The 15,951-nt window shown below is 36.6% G+C and overlaps 2 protein-coding genes across 2 annotated transcripts; both read right to left on the bottom strand.

Annotated features, from left to right (window-relative positions):
- Positions 1-491: 491 nt before the first annotated feature.
- On the bottom strand, positions 492-2,289 carry LOC110030200 (nucleomorphin-like). Its single transcript, XM_020732804.1, has 2 exons — positions 2,201-2,289; positions 492-1,862 (listed from the first exon to the last, which is right to left on the bottom strand). Exon 2 carries the CDS (start codon positions 1,792-1,794, stop codon positions 802-804), a length of 993 nt encoding a protein of 330 aa, XP_020588463.1. The 5' UTR covers positions 1,795-1,862; positions 2,201-2,289; the 3' UTR covers positions 492-801.
- Positions 2,290-13,025: 10,736 nt separating this feature from the next.
- Positions 13,026-14,680, bottom strand: LOC110028363. Its single transcript, XM_020730188.1, has 2 exons — positions 13,952-14,680; positions 13,026-13,858 (listed from the first exon to the last, which is right to left on the bottom strand). The coding sequence occupies exons 1-2, from the start codon at positions 14,536-14,538 to the stop codon at positions 13,207-13,209; spliced, it is 1,239 nt and encodes a 412-aa protein (XP_020585847.1). The 5' UTR covers positions 14,539-14,680; the 3' UTR covers positions 13,026-13,206.
- Positions 14,681-15,951: the final 1,271 nt, after the last annotated feature.

The raw sequence follows: 15,951 nt of genomic DNA on the forward strand, positions 1-15,951 counted from the left end.
GGGAAAAAATGCATCTAATCTTTCATAACACATTTGACAGTGAACATAACAAATCAACTTTTTTTAATCAATTAATGAACCAAAATTTTCATGAAAAATATATATATTTATGAAATTAATGTTTAGGGTTTTTAATCAATTAAAGAATGCAATTTAATTGCAATGTAAATGTATTTAAAATATTTTGATTATGAAATTAATGTAAAGACCGGCAGCGGTGAGAGACGACGGACATCTTCAATCAACAAACCACAATGATCCGCCAGCATCGATGGAGCGGCTGGTGTCGACGATACACGCTTCTTACACAATATTTGAAAATCACCCGAAGCTAATAGATTTGAAGTAAATGAGTTATAAGTCACATGATGTATTCCAAATTTACCGAAAATGTATACTACTTTCCGTTGTCATTAAACCAAAAATCAAAATTTTAAAAACTCTGCATTTCATTTACGCTACACTAATTCAGTCAAACAAACAGTTCCTTTAATTTATTCAAATCAATTTGTTCTCCTTTAGCATAGAAAAGCAAAACAACACCTTCCAACATATATTGTCAAGCTTCAAACCATAATTGTTTAACTAAAACTGTCTTATACTGAACTCTTATCATAAGTTAAAACACTTTTCTTTCTCTAGACTTGATGAACCCATGATATATATATCATCATCATTCATTAAAGTTAGAAAATGGCCATCTTTTTTTTTTTTCTTTCCTAAGCAAGCATTGCATGCAAGAAAACATATATAGCTGCATCAGTTACAGAACTTACTACCTCTACCAGCTGAAGAACTCCATTACTCTGCAGCTTTATCATCAGAATCCTTCACTCCATTTGTTAATAGATCCGAACTCAGAGGATGGTCGTCTGACTTGTAATTCTGATCTTGAACTGGGATCAATCCAGATTTTGCAAGCTGAGAAACCTCTCTGGTTGACACAGAATTATAAAATTTAGATCCATTTTGGATGGCTACTGAACTATTATCAAAAGCATTGTCCACAGGTAAATTTGTTGTTGTTGTGGTGGTGGTTGTTGGTGTTGTTGTGTTGGCAAGTTTTTGCTCATTCTGTTGGAGAACTTCAGTTGAATGACTCCCATTTATAGATAAATCCGAATTTATGAGAGTAATATTTTCACCAAAAGAAGCATTAGAAACATTGCTGATAGTGCTGATAGGAGGAGCAACATAAACCAAAGTTTCATTGTTGTTGTTCATGCCAACATCAACTGTTCCATTGGCTGAAGACTCCAAGTCATTCCCTTTTGAATCTTCAATCTCCATCGAAGAATCATGAGCGACAGCGCTCGAAGCATCATCTCTCTTATAATTCTCTTCTCTGGCCTCCTGGGCACTGCCCTCCTCCTCCTGGAGATCAAAATCATCCTCATCTACCTGGCCATCCTTCTCTTCTTCGCTAAAGAATTCATCTTCATCCTTAGTGTCTTCCTGTTTCATGTCCTGATCCTGATCTTGATCCTGCTCCTGCTCCCCTCCTTCGTCCTCCTCATTGCCGTCCTCCTTGACATGATTATCGCTTGTCAAATCCTTTTCTTTGAGAAGTGGAAGGCTCTTCCTGCCCAAATCAAAGAGGTGAGGCTGCTTTGAGACCTCCATTGAGGCAATCTGCGAGATCTTATCTTCAAAAGCTTTCTTCTTGTCATGAGAATGCTTGACCTGGTAAAGCAACCAGGTGCAGATAGCCAGTAACAGGCAAATCTGCAGAACAAGCTTCACTCTAAATCCCCCTTTTGACCTCTGATTTCTACTAGCAGATAGCCTCATCATTAACAGAAGAGCATTAATCCAGCACAGAAGCCACAAAACCTTCCCTTTCAGCAAAATCCACAAATTATCTGCTTCAAACAAATACAAGGAAGAATCTCAATCGCTTCTGTGCAAGAACAAGAGTACAACCACTCCAAATAAACGAATATACTCAAAAGAAAGCTAAGAAGGCCACCAAAATGTTTTTTTTTTTTACTCTAATAAGAGAAGATCAAAAAACCGCAGAACAGAAACCCTAAACAATCGTCACCAGCTAAAAAAAAATCCTTTTTTTTCTCCTTCTGAAGCAGACTCAGAGATCAGATCTCAAACAAAAACACATAGAAAACACAGTAAAGGAAGCGTCTTTTTTCGTAAATCTTCGATATTTAAGATATCTACGAAGAGGAGAACAGGGGATACATGCCTGGAGCGCTTCTCGAGTGTGGCGACTGGGAAGAAGACGATGAGAAAGAGGGGTTAGGAGTTGGGGAGCTGAGAGTTAATGGCCGGAGACTTTATATTGAACAGGATTTCTGGAATATAGAGTATGCTTTATTGTCCCTCCCCCCCCTCCTTCCCAAGTAATAATGATATCTTTCGCTCCTCCTCCTTTTGGCCTTTTAATTCTGAGTCTCTTTCTGTATCACTTTTCTCTCGTGCTGTTGCGCTCCAGACAGCAAATTGCTTGCTTTGGCTTCACTTGCGAGAATTGCATCTAAACACTCAACTCTTAGAAAAATGATTTCTTGTAGCCTTTGTATGTATATTGATTTCATGTATAATAGTATTGTATACTATTACAATACTATTATATTATACATATTCTCTTGCATTCATTCTCATGCATTTAGATGTCTAACACCTAAACTTCAATATTTGAGAGAGGAAAGTTTAATTTACATGAATGAGTATATACAATATTTATTGATACATAAGGATATAAAAAAGAAAGGTGTGTAGAGATTGTATTAATTCCTGAAATGAATGACAATATAATAGAAAGGGATATAAATGAAGAAATATAAAATAAAGTTATAAACTTTATTTTTTTCCTTTAATGTGCCTCCCTAAAGATAGAGACTTAGAGAGAATACCAATTGATGCGTGCTAGAAAATTCGCGGCGGTAGAGTAATGGATTATTGTCTTAGCGATGCGCGAGGATTCAACACACACTCAGATGAAAATAAATCAAGCTGTGATAACATCAGAAGTTTTTACGTGAAAAAACCGTAAAGGGGAAAAACAACGGGGTTTGGCCCAGTTGTGAAAATCTACTATAAGTTGATAATTAAAAATGTCCATTGTCCCACAGGCGGGAAATTGTTACTAGTTTTCCAAATTACAACGTCGACTGACGACGTCTAGTCAGCGGTGGTTGATGGAGGTCGACGGTGATTGACGGTAGTTTACGACAATCAATGACGGTCGGCAGTGGCCGGTGGTGGTGGTCGATGGTCAATGGTGGTCGACGGCGATCGACGATGGCGAAGATGTTCTTGGATTTGAGCTCATTCTCAAAGCCTCAAGTTCTCTCTTAAGTTTTCTCCTTTTCATGTGAGATGTGAGACTCTATTTATAATATTTTGAGTGCAATTAATGCAGCAATATAAACCATTTTAATCGGACAGTCCCGAAAGCTTCCTTTGATCAGATGACGTTTGATGGACATTTGAGTGCCTTAACGATGTCAGAATTGAGCAATTTTGGGCTCGTTGGATTTGTCTTGTTGAGACGCTCGATTCGACAATGAACTCGCTAGATTCGACATCCGTTTGACCTTTCAAATGCCTCTGGAAATCCTCCAATAGTGGTTTAATGATTTGATCCGGGCTTGATTTGACTCGAATTTGACTGATATTCATGTCATTAGGTCCGTCTCATCGAGCCAATCTGTTTGACTATAAGTTTGCTATCTGTTTGTCTATAAGTTTGCTGAAATCAGAGCTCCAGATGACTCTTAATCGAAATTTGAATGTTTCTTGTTTAAAAAATTACACCGAGATTCATGCTGGGTGATGAAAATTTGTTGGTGACGTATCAGTTGCCCCCATATTTTCGGTCGAGAATATTTTTTTTCGTCCGAAAATATTAAGAAGTAAATGAATAAATAGTTTATTATTATTTGTATTTTTGTAAGGCATAAAGAATAAATAGTTTATCACTATTTGTATGCATATAAGATTGTTATTTATCCTTCACATGTAAGCAAATTGAGACTAGCTCAGTTGGTATGTGGTTTTTGCCGTTTGCACGTGGCGTGTGATCAAACCCACCAAAAACATCTATATTTATACATATATTTTGCTTGGTCTGTAAACCGGGCTGAGACCTGAAAGTCAATGAATCCCGCCGGTCCGAGCCAAATCCGAAGGAGCTGCGGGAGCTGAAGGGCGAAGCGGGATTCATTGAGCCGAATGCTACGGGAGCTGAAACATTAAAAAATGAATGGTGGGCCAGCTGATGCACTAAATAACAGGATTTAAATAAAAATAGATATTTCAATGTGTGTGTTTATATATATATTAAATCACAGAATGTGGAGAATTTTTTTATTAATTTACTGATATTTTAATTTTAATTAATTTCATTCATAAAGACATAATATAAAATGTCAAAAAGCTAAAGGAATATGAAATGAAAAGTTTTTTTTTATATAAATTAACTATTTTTTTTATGACTCTAATTAATTTTATCATGAATATGAGAGATTTTTTCAGCCTATAAATAGGTAAATGAGAGGAGAAAAATGGTAGAGTCCCCGTCCCTGCCTTGAAGTTGATTCGGGATTTCCCAAAAGAAGAAAGTTGTCCCCGTCCTGTGTAGCAAACAAGCAAGGGGATATTCTTTTTTGTTACGGCGAAGAGTTGTGGCGAAGTGTTGCGACGAAGCGTTGCGGCTAAATGTTACGGTGAAGTGTTGCGGCGAAGAGTTGCAGAAAGTTGTGGTGGAGCGTCACATATTACGGAGGAGATTCTCGTGCTGCTCTGGCAAGTTCTGAAAATAATGAAGAAATGATGTAGTTTTCTCGCCTCTCCATGAGGGGGGAATTTTTATGCTTATGTGGTGGCGATATTTGGATACCCCTTAACGATTATCAGAAATACTGGAATTTTAGGAAGACGATGCCGATTCTAATTGAAGATGAACTGATTTGTTGTAGCCCTTGTATATGTATATGTTGGTATTTGTAGTGTTTTTTATCATCTGATGTGACAATTGTAGATGATAACAATGTATTTTTTTTTCGCTTTTACGGTTGTTATGGCTTCTTAATTGTGAAAAGTTCTTTTGAGACTCGTAGTCTTCTGAGGAATTTTTATGCACTTGTGTCTTCTGAGGCTTGTAGCCTTCTGAGGTTTTTGATGTACATGTGCCTTCTGAGGTGTGTAGCCTTCTGAGGTCTTTGAGTACACCTGTGCCTTCTGAGGCTTGTAGCCTTCTGAGGTCTTTGAGTTGAGACCCTGTCAATCACTTGCTCCCATGGAGTCTTTCTAGTGAGGATCCTGTCCACAACTAGCTTCCGATCGAGACTTGTCTCTTGGGATCGTCTTCCAGGTGTATGGAAGCTTCTCGTTGAGTCTTGCCTCTTGGGCTTGATTTTTAGGAGTGTCATATCTTCCCGTCGAGCATTGTCTCTTGGGCTCGACTTTTAGGGGTATGGTAGCTTGTCATCCTTAAAAGGGCTTTCTACACAAAAATCTTTCGTGAAAAAAGTAAGAAAATTTCATTGAAATGATATTTTAAAGCAACATAAAAATTTTGCTAAAATAAAATTAAAAGTTTATAAGCTAGTCTTTTACTCAGATAATATGAGTTGGAGTTATACTTCTCATTCGATAATTCCAACAGTTCTCTTTTGGTTCCTCTCACATTGTTCTTGTAAGTAGCGACCTAGGTGAACTTGGTGTATTAGACGTTCAATTTTTTTCTTTAATTGGAAACATTTTTTTGTTAAATGTCCATTTGCACGGTAGAAATGACAATATTGAGACTGGTCTCCACCATCTGGATTTCTTCACGGCTTTGGCCACTTGACAGTCTCTTCATCCTTGATTGCCATTAAGATATTAACAAGTAACGTGTTGAGTGACATGTATTCTTTTTATGATTGTTGCTCACGATTCCCTTGTGCCCTAAACTTTTTTCGTTGTAAGATTTGATTGGTATCCCCAACGTTATTCTTGCGCTTGCCCCGCCCCCCAATCGCTCAAATTGTTCCTTGTGAGCAATGATGGCCTCATATGCAGTTATTTTTTTCTCAACACGGTGAACAAAGTCAGCATAAGAATGAACCGTCTCCCGCATCAACGACGAGTAGAAAGGTCCTGGGCGGAGCCCCCCAAGGAAGAATTCTCTTAGTAAATCTGGATCTACTCACGGGATCTGCCACGCTTCGGTAGAAAACCTGCGGAAGTAATCTTTGAAGAATTCCTGAGAGATGGGATGAATCCTTGATGATCCGTCAGTTTGCTACGAACTCTTCCACAAACAGTCCGATAAACTCATTAAAGGTGTTTATAGTGCCCCCCGGCAGAAAGTAGAATCAAGTTCGAGCTTGTCCTTTAATAGTATCCAGAAACACTTGACACATAAGCGCATCAGAGGCACGTTGAATGCGCATGATAGTTCGATAATGATCAATATGCTCGTAAGGGTCGGTTATCCGTAAGGGTCGTCAATATGCTCGTAAGGGTCGGTTATCCCTTCATATGTATCGATGCTCGGAAGCTTAAAGCCTGTTAGGATGGGGTGTTGGAGGACTGCATCTACTAAGGGAGAAGATTCATGGATGTTACGGTGAGCATAGAAGCAATCCTTTTTCTTTAAGGGGAACTCTTCCTTGACGAGGCGTCATAGTTCATTACGAATAAAATTATCTAGAATGGCAGGAAGATGTGGCGATGTCGGGTGAGCTGCACGAGATGGATGAGTGGAACTTGTTGTATCTAGGAGTTCAGCATCACGACCTGACAGGAGATGTGTTCCTTCTTGAGGAGGCGAGTCGACATGAGTTCCTCCGAGCGGTATGTTTCTCGTACGTCACGAAGTTAATGGTGAACAAATTTCATCCAATGGTGTAGGCAGCTGCTGTTGAGCCCCGTGTATGAGCTGTAGGATCTCTAGTTGAGACTCCTCTATTCTACACATTCAATCTTCTATTGAAGGACCCGAAACACTTTCATTGGTGGGATAGCGTCTTCTAGGGCTGGAAGATGAAGAAGCATGCCACCATTGGCTTCGTGACTGCTCCCTAGAACGGTGGGTGTTAGAGCAGGATGGTCCATTGTCACAAACATTATGTCTGGTGGCCATGTAGTAGACTGCGTAAGCACTTTAATTATGGGATTGAAACTTTCCCACAGACGGCGCCAAACTGATGCGTGCTAGAAAATTCGCGGCGGTAGAGTAATGGATTATCGTCTTCGCGTTGTGCGAGAATTCTAAACACACTCAGATGAAAATGAATCAAGCTGTGATAACACCAAAAATTTTTACGTGGAAAACTCGTAAAGAGGAAAAACCACGGGGCCTGGTCAAGTTGTAAAAATTCATTATAAGTAAAATCCACTCTAAGTTGATGATTACAGGTGCCCCTTGTCCCACAGGCGGGAAATGATTATGGGAAGGGTTATTAGCTTTCCAAATTACAACTTTGACTGACGACGTCCAGTCAACGATGATTGACTGAGGTCGGCGGTGATCGACGGTAGTTGACTACAATTGATGACGGTCGATGGACTTGAGCTCCCTCTCAAAGCCTCAAGTTCCCTCTTAAGCCTTCTCCTTTTCATGTGAGGGTGAGACTCTATTTATAGTGTTTTGAGTGCAATTAATGCAGGAGTATGAGCCATTTTTATCAGACGGTCCAGAGAGCTTTCTTTGATCGGATGACGTTTGATGAACATTTGAGTGCCTTAACGATGTCGGAATTGAGCAATCTTGGGCTCGTTGGATTCGTCTTATCGAGACTCTCTATTCGACAATGAACTCGTTAGATTCGACATCCGTTTGACTTTTCAAATGCCTCCAGAAATTCTCTAATTGTGGGTTAATTATTTGATCTGGGCTTGATTTGAATCGGATTGGACTGACTTTCATATCATTAGGTCCGTCTCATCGAGCCGATCAGTTTGACTATAAGTTTACTGAAATTGAAGCTCCGGATGACTCACAGTCGAAGTTTGAATGTTTCTTGTTTTAAAAATTGCACCGAGATTCGTGCAGGCTGATGAAACGTATCACCAATGTTGACGCAAAGTTGAATAAGGTGATGAAGAGAGAGAGAGAGAGAGAGAGAGAGAGAGATTTGGTTGAGTTCTTCTGCGAGTTGATCATCAAAATAAACATAAGAGATATGAATGTCTCCATTTTAGAATTTTTTTCCCAAATAAAATGGTAATCCATAAAAATATTCTTCATTTGGATGTGAAAATCCGGATTGGCGAATAAGTAGATGTTGTCGCAAAGAGTAGTTAGTGTAGCACACAAATGAATATGTGATTCACGAAGAAGTGATTGAAATCTATGAGTCCATCAATATTTATTTATTTGTTTATATTTACTTTTTCACTCTTTTAAGTAATTAAATGATCTATCTCAATTTTACTTTGTACATGAATTTTTTTTTTATTTATTTTATATGTACAAATATTTTAAAAGTATGTATGCTCGTTAGGAGTGGGCACTTTTAAACCTCATAAGTTTGAGGAGGGAGGTGCCAAATTTAATTATGCTTGGATTCTACTTCATTATGAATATTAAAATAGATTTCTTAAAATGAGGAGAATTGACTTTAATAACTTCAAATATTTGTAATACATCATGATAAATAAATATACATACATACATATATATATATGTTGTTGAATTCAGATTTGTAGGGTCAGGTCCAAGGAATAAAGCTTAGGTACATTAGAGATAAGGGGGAGAGAGAGAGAGAGAGAGAGAGATCAAGAGAGAGATTTTCCTTGTTGGGGCGAAGAGGGGGTGTCTGTGGCTCTTAGACACATTTTTATTTCTTTAAATTCTTGTGTTACAAGAAAGAAGAAGGGGAGAGTTCTTTCTACCCGAGAGGTTAAGAGAGAAAAGCATAAAAAAAAATCCCTAATTAATGTCTTGGTTCCCAATTTATAGATGATAAAAAGTGATAATACAATATTCATGATTACCCTTGCTTTAGGAGAGTAGTACAAGTTATTCTCGTCTTTTTATATGGGTTGGTTGTTAGATTATCTCAAGATCCGTGTAGACCATGTGTATGTGTTTATTACATATCTAACACCTAAATCTTAATTTTTACATATGTCAACATATCTATGCATTAAAAGGTGTAATTTAATTTTTAAAACATTAAATAATCATATTTTTTATGTGATTTGAAATTTTTGGGATGTATAAAAAAATTAAAAAGAAAACAAAGTTTAAGCGTTAGATATCTAAATATATAGGAATTGGGTGGAATTTATGTAAATGTCTCGTAGAGAGGGGTGAGCCAAAGAGGGCAAATAAAAGATCCAATTTTAGAATGATTATTGCGTGCGGACACCGAACGTAAATTTGCGTGTCGTGTCCGATCAAGATCATTGAAATACATCTTTTAGCTTTTTTTATTGTTAGAGTGGGGCCCACTCTAATTTTTTGAAGGTCCTGACTCAATAAATATTCTAATTTTACGCCCTTATCATTCTTGGATTTACAAGCGATGTCTTCGATACTGATTATGAGTCTGAAATATATATATTGCAAAAAGTCTTCTTCTTCTTTATTTTATTTTATTTTATTTTTGATACGCCAACAACAAATTTCCATCAACCATCGCGAATCTCAGTGTAATTTTTTGATCAAAAAACATTCAAACTTCAATTAAGAGTTATAATGACCAAATCTTAAAATAAATTCAATAAATTTAAAATTAATTTTCAATAATTTATTATATCAGAATATGTTGGATAAAATATTTTTTTAACCTATTCCAATCCAAAAAAAAAAGGAAAATCATTTAAAAATTATGATTGATATGGTATGCTTTGCTCTAATCCTTGACCACCTTCTCAATTAAAAAATTCGTTTGCTTGGATAAGTTCAAAGGCATAGGAAATAAAATTAGAAAAATTTACATACATACCACTCAATTCCTATGTATTTACATATCTAACACCTAAATTTTAATTTTTACAGAATACATATCACCATGCATGAAAAGTTTAAATATTAAAAGTTAAAATTATGGTAATTTTTATGTGATATGAAATTTTGGGTGTAATAGATATAAAAAGTGAAGATTAGGTGACAGATGTGTAAATACATAGAAATTAGTGGCATGTATGTAAATGTCTCAAAAGTTATTTATAAAATAAGGGGCATTTAAATACATAGCAAGCAGTTCTTCTTTATTTACATATCTCACATTCAAATTTTCATACTTACCCGCATATGATATCACTCATTTCTTTTAATGCAAAGGTATAGTGGCATGCATGTAAATATCAAAGTTTTGATGTGAGATATGTAAATACATAAGAATTCAGTGTTATATATGTAAATTTTCCATCAAATAATTATTAGTTAAAGTTTTATACTGTAAAATGATAATTAAATTTATTTCTGATTAATTAATTTATCTTACACATTTTTTTTTTCATTTATCAATGTATATAAATTTATATCAGAAATTATTTGCATTTATTTTATTTTATTTTCATATAAACCTACAATTGGAACTGATGTAAATAATTAGGCTCATATTATACTCCCCACTTGTTTTTCGTAAAATAAAAAATAAGCAAAATTAACTTTATATTGGATGCAAAAAATTCAAAATAAGTTAAATGGTGTTTTTTTTTTTCCCTGTGATATGAAAGATTTGAATGATATAAATGTTAAAAAGTAGATTTTAGGTGTTAGATGTGTAAATAAATAGGAATTGGAGGGTGTGTGTGTAAGAGCTCGTTTGGGGCAGCTTCGGGGGCGTTTTTTTAAAACGCCGCAGTACCGTTTGTATCGCGTGTTTTGCCTGCTTATCTGAATACGCGGTTCCTTTTTTACACTAAACGCAAACCGCGGGTCGAAACTAACAGTCGACCAGCGGGCCACGTTTCAAGATAAATTGTTTATCAAGAAACGCAAAAGGTAATGGTGTGTTAAAGAAGATAACGCGAATGATTATTCTTCTCTCTCTCTCTCTCTCACTCACTCACTCAACCTCTCTCACTCACTCTCAAGAGTATTTTTTATGTAAATATTATATATTTTGTTGAAATAAAAAAAGCTATATCAAAATATGAAATAAAAAAAGCTGTATCAAAATAAATATGATATAAATTCGTTAAAAATAGTTTTTTTTCTCAAATTTAAATTCATTCATACAAATATAAACCTTCTGTGGGCCTAATTTTTCTATGGGCTTAGTTTGTTTATGGGGCTAATTTGAAAACAATTAGGTATTAGGACTGATAAAAATCTTTTTTTTTTTTTTTGGCTTAAATTTTAACTTTAAAACCCATATGAACATATACAAAATATTGGTGTTAGATGTGTAAATAAATAGGAATTGGAGGGTATGTGTGTAAGGGCCCTGTTTGGGAGACTTCTAAGTGGGGGGGCGTTTTTGAAAACGTTGCGGTACCGTTTATATCGCCCGTTATGCCCGCTTATCTGATTACGAGGTTCTGTTTTTACACTGGTTTCGACTTGCAGGCCGCATTTCAAGTTAAATTCTTTATTATGAAACGCAAAAGCTACCTAAACGCACCCTAAATGTCACATAAATTAAAATCAATTTGAGCCACTTGCATTAGCTATATTTCATATTGTTGTGTTAAAGAAGATAATGTGAATGATTATTCCTCTCTCTCTCTCTCTCTCTCTCTCTCACTCACTCTCAAGAGTATTTTTTATGTAAATATTATATATTTTGTTGAAATAAAAAAAGCTATATCAAAATAAATATGATATAAATTCGTTAAAAATAGTTTTTTTTTCTCAAATTTAAATTCATTCATACAAATATAAACCTTCTGTGGGCCTAATTTTTCTATGGGCCTAGTTTGTTTATGGGACTAATTTGAAAACAATTAGACATTTGGACTCATAAAAATCTTTTTTTTGGCTTAAATTTTAACTTTAAACCCATATTAACATATACAAAATATAATATAAATAAAACGTTTATTTTGGTTTTAACCTTTACTAGGATGAAATTGTAATAAGATATTTTTTTATAAAGATGTAGGGGTTGGCAGAACCTTTTTCAACAATAGAGTTTTTAAATACAATATTTTTACAAAATATTGATTTTTTTTTTTCATACATCTTGATGTGTGCTAGAAAATTGTCAAATGGAAAGGGCAATGAAGTATTTTCTTAGCGTTACATAAGAATTCAACACGCACTTAAATAAAAGAAAACAATCAGTAGTGACATTGAGAGTTTTTATATGGAAAACCCGTAAAAGAAAAATCCACGGTAACTGACCCAATTATAAAAATTTACTATAAGTTAATGATTACAGAGTCTAATTGTCATACAAACAAGAAATGATTACAAAGTTTTCTGAATTACAATGTCGACGTTCAAATGAACTTATTTTAAGAAGCGGCGATCGGTGGAGACGGTAAGCGGTGGTCAACGGGGGTCGGTGATGATCGATGGTGGTCAGAGGTGATCAATGACGGTCGGTGGTGATCAAAGGTGGTAGAAGTGATGTTTGACTTCAGTTTACTCTCAAAGCTTCAATTTCTTTCTTAAATCTCAAACTATTCTCTCCCCATCATGGGAGAGATATGACTTTATTTATAGAGTTCTAGGTGTATTAAATGCAACGATAAAAATTACTTTGATCGATAGTTCAAAGGGTTTCTCTCAATCGGAAGTCATTTGATGAACATTTGAGTGTTTTAATGGTTTTAAAATTAAGTGTTATTGGGCTAGTTGGATTCTTTTTGTCAAGACACTCGATTTGACTATAAATTCATCAGAATCAACATTCTTTTGATCTTCCAAATATGTCTAGAAAATATTCAAAAATGACTTAATGATTTGAACTGGGCTTAATTTAGTTTGGAATAAACCAATTTTGATAATATTATGTTCTTATTGTCGAGCTGGTCAATTTATCTGTAAATTGCATTTAAGATTATTGAAGGGAAGAAATTTCAAATTCCTCAAAATGAGGGATTCTTTTAAATTTTGGAAAAAAAAAACTATATTTATTTTTATTGAACCAAAAGATAAAAAATACAAACTCCCTTGTAAATTTCAAATGCAAATTTTTAATTCCCATGTCAAAGGAAAAAAAGAAAAAAAAAAACCAATTCAAATTACACTTGCACCCAAACAGCACCCAAAATTGCCTGTACATTTGTCACAACCAGAAAACTCCATCTCACTATGCACAGAAAAAAAAAGAGGCACCCAATCTGACACCCAAATCACGAGAACCCACCATCAAGCTCCCCCCCGGCGACCTGCGCTTGCAGCTCCTTCCGAAGCTTATCTGAGAAAGGCTGACAAGCATCAATGCTCAGATCAATGGCTGCCGCAAGAGCAACAAACGCAGCCGCATCCTCTGTGCATCCCACATGCTGAACCCCAACCTCCACCACCGGCCGGCTCTCCAGCCTCCCTTCACCGCCCACCGTCGACGACATCACAAACCCAAGATAACCCAACTCTCCGCTTCCTCTCGGGCTTCCACCGCTACCGGTGAGGTCTATGCTGAAGCGACCTCCCTTGTAGCTGTTAATGGCGGACTCGGCGAGAATAACGCCGTCGGGAAGGAGCTCGAAGCGGTACCCAAGAGCTTCGTTGCCGCGCTCGCGCCAGGCCTCGAGACGGCCCCATGGCTTCCATGTGAGATCTTCGGGGCAGAGAATGAGCCACGCCCCGGGATTGCTCCGGCTAACGCGGTCCGTGTTGGGAGAGGCAACGAAAGGGGTTACCATTGATGCCATAGCCACTGGTGAGCCGGAGAGATCGTGGACAGTTACGGACCATCCTTTCCTCTCTTTTCCCGGTTTTTCACTCTCCGATCCGAACATCTTCAGCCACCTCTTTCGGTTTCCAATCTCGGTGGAAAACGATCTGAATCAAAAGAGGGAAGAACCAAATCCGAATTAGCAAAGCCAGCTCTACTAATCAACACTTTGTTGTGAAACAGATTAGATGGATTGGTACCTGGATCTGAAGCTCCGATCGGAGCTTGTGTTGCGGCAAGAGAATCTGCAGGTAAAGACCGGCTGACGAAGAGTACCCTGAATCTGAAAAACCTGGGGACTGCACTCCGGCTCGCCCCCAAACTCGAAAACAAACCTCGGATCAGGCTCCGATTTCACAACAAGATGTAGCTGCGCGAGCGCCCCTTTGCTGGATTTCCCAACTCCGATCCATCCAGAATAGAACACGACAGGTCTGTCATCCGCCTTGAGCTCAATCGGAATCTTCACTTTCCCTAGCAGACGACCGGAGCTCACCCCACAGGTGGATCCGCGTCTGCCCGTATAGATTGCTACCTTCAGCTTCGACTTGGAACCCTGCCGCTCGATCTCATCCCCGCTGAGGTGGAATGCGGCGGCGATCCCGGAATCAGGTGATGAATCTTGGAGAGGTAATGGGGCGATCTGATGGGAGTGATTTTGAAGGGTGATTTTGCAGAAGCATGGGGTGGAGGAGGGGTGAACGCCGGAGCCGGCGGGGCGGGAGGCGACTGGGAGCTTGAGAGCGAGGTTGCCGACGAGGACCCGAACGAAGGAGCAAGGGTCCATTGGCTGGCTGGATGAGGAGGAAAGAGACGGAGGGTTGGGGGATTCAGGTGGGTTGGGCTTGAGAGCTTTTATAGGGGGCGAAGAATGCACAGGCTGGCGGAGAAAATGAGCTGGAAAATAACGGTTCCCAGGTTGTGCACTGCCATACTCTTAACCTTCAGCTGTCTCCCTCTACAGCAGATATTAGGTGAGGAGCGAACTCCACTACAATTAGGGCTGTAAATCAAATAGTTAAGATTAACATAATTAAATTTGTTCATTTATGTTCACCAATAAATTTATTTATTATTCCATAAATAAATTATTAAATACTCTTTATTAAGCTCAATAATAATTCATATTATATATGATATATTATTTAAATAAAAAATAATGACTTATAATTTATTAGTTATAGATTTAATGGTAATATGGTATTGTACCAATATTATGATTTATATTCTTTTATTAATAATATGATTATGTAAATGATCATTTCTATAAATTTTTTTGTTATATGAAAGCTCGACACAAGTTCAAGTCTAACATGAATAAGTTATAATTATACCAAGTCAAGTCCAAACTATAATATACTCAGCTTGACTCGGCTCAATTACAACCCTAAGTATATTCATGAGTACACTGATGCATACAATTGAGTATACTCATGAATATAACTGTGTACAACATAATTATAGTAGAGTCCAACTTTGCACCAAATATTTTTCTCCCTCTATTCTTTTTTGTATTTCATATAGTGACATACAGTAGTAACTACCACCAACTAATCTAAAATCAAATAAATAATAATAATGTAAATATTTGAGTGTTTTAATGATGTTGTAATTGAATGATTTTGAGCTCGTTTGATTTTCTCGTTGAGATGCTCAGTCTGACTATCAACTTGACAGATTTGAAATGCATTTGATTTTTCAAATAGGCACAGAATGCTCATCTGAAATGATATTCAAAATCATTGAGAATAAAATATCAAGACTTCAAGTATCGCAGATTGAATTAAATGAATATAAAATTATTATATCTCAAAATTTTTAGAAAGAAAATATTTGGATTAAGAAGTTGATATTTTGTCGAATTTTAATATTTGGCTTAGTCGTTATCTTGAGAGTGAAAATAATTGATTAATTTATTAATTTATATAAATATTTTTTAATATTTAATTTCCTTGCTGGATAATGATCAATCGTTAGCTGCAAGCCATTGACACCCCCCTCACGCCAATCTAATAACTTTTTATAAGGGGCATTTACATTTATACCACCCAATTTTTATATATTAATATATCCAATTTCTAAAATTTAATTTTTATATTGATGCCACCTAAATCTTTCACATTACATGTTTGTAGTTAGGTTATGACATATAAGCGATGATGGAACGATAATAGTCTAATAATGATGACGGTTAGGAGAC

The sequence above is a fragment of the Phalaenopsis equestris genome, unplaced genomic scaffold (genome assembly GCF_001263595.1).
Source record: "Phalaenopsis equestris unplaced genomic scaffold, ASM126359v1 Scaffold000002, whole genome shotgun sequence".
In the NCBI taxonomy this organism is placed as follows: Eukaryota; Viridiplantae; Streptophyta; class Magnoliopsida; order Asparagales; family Orchidaceae; genus Phalaenopsis; species Phalaenopsis equestris.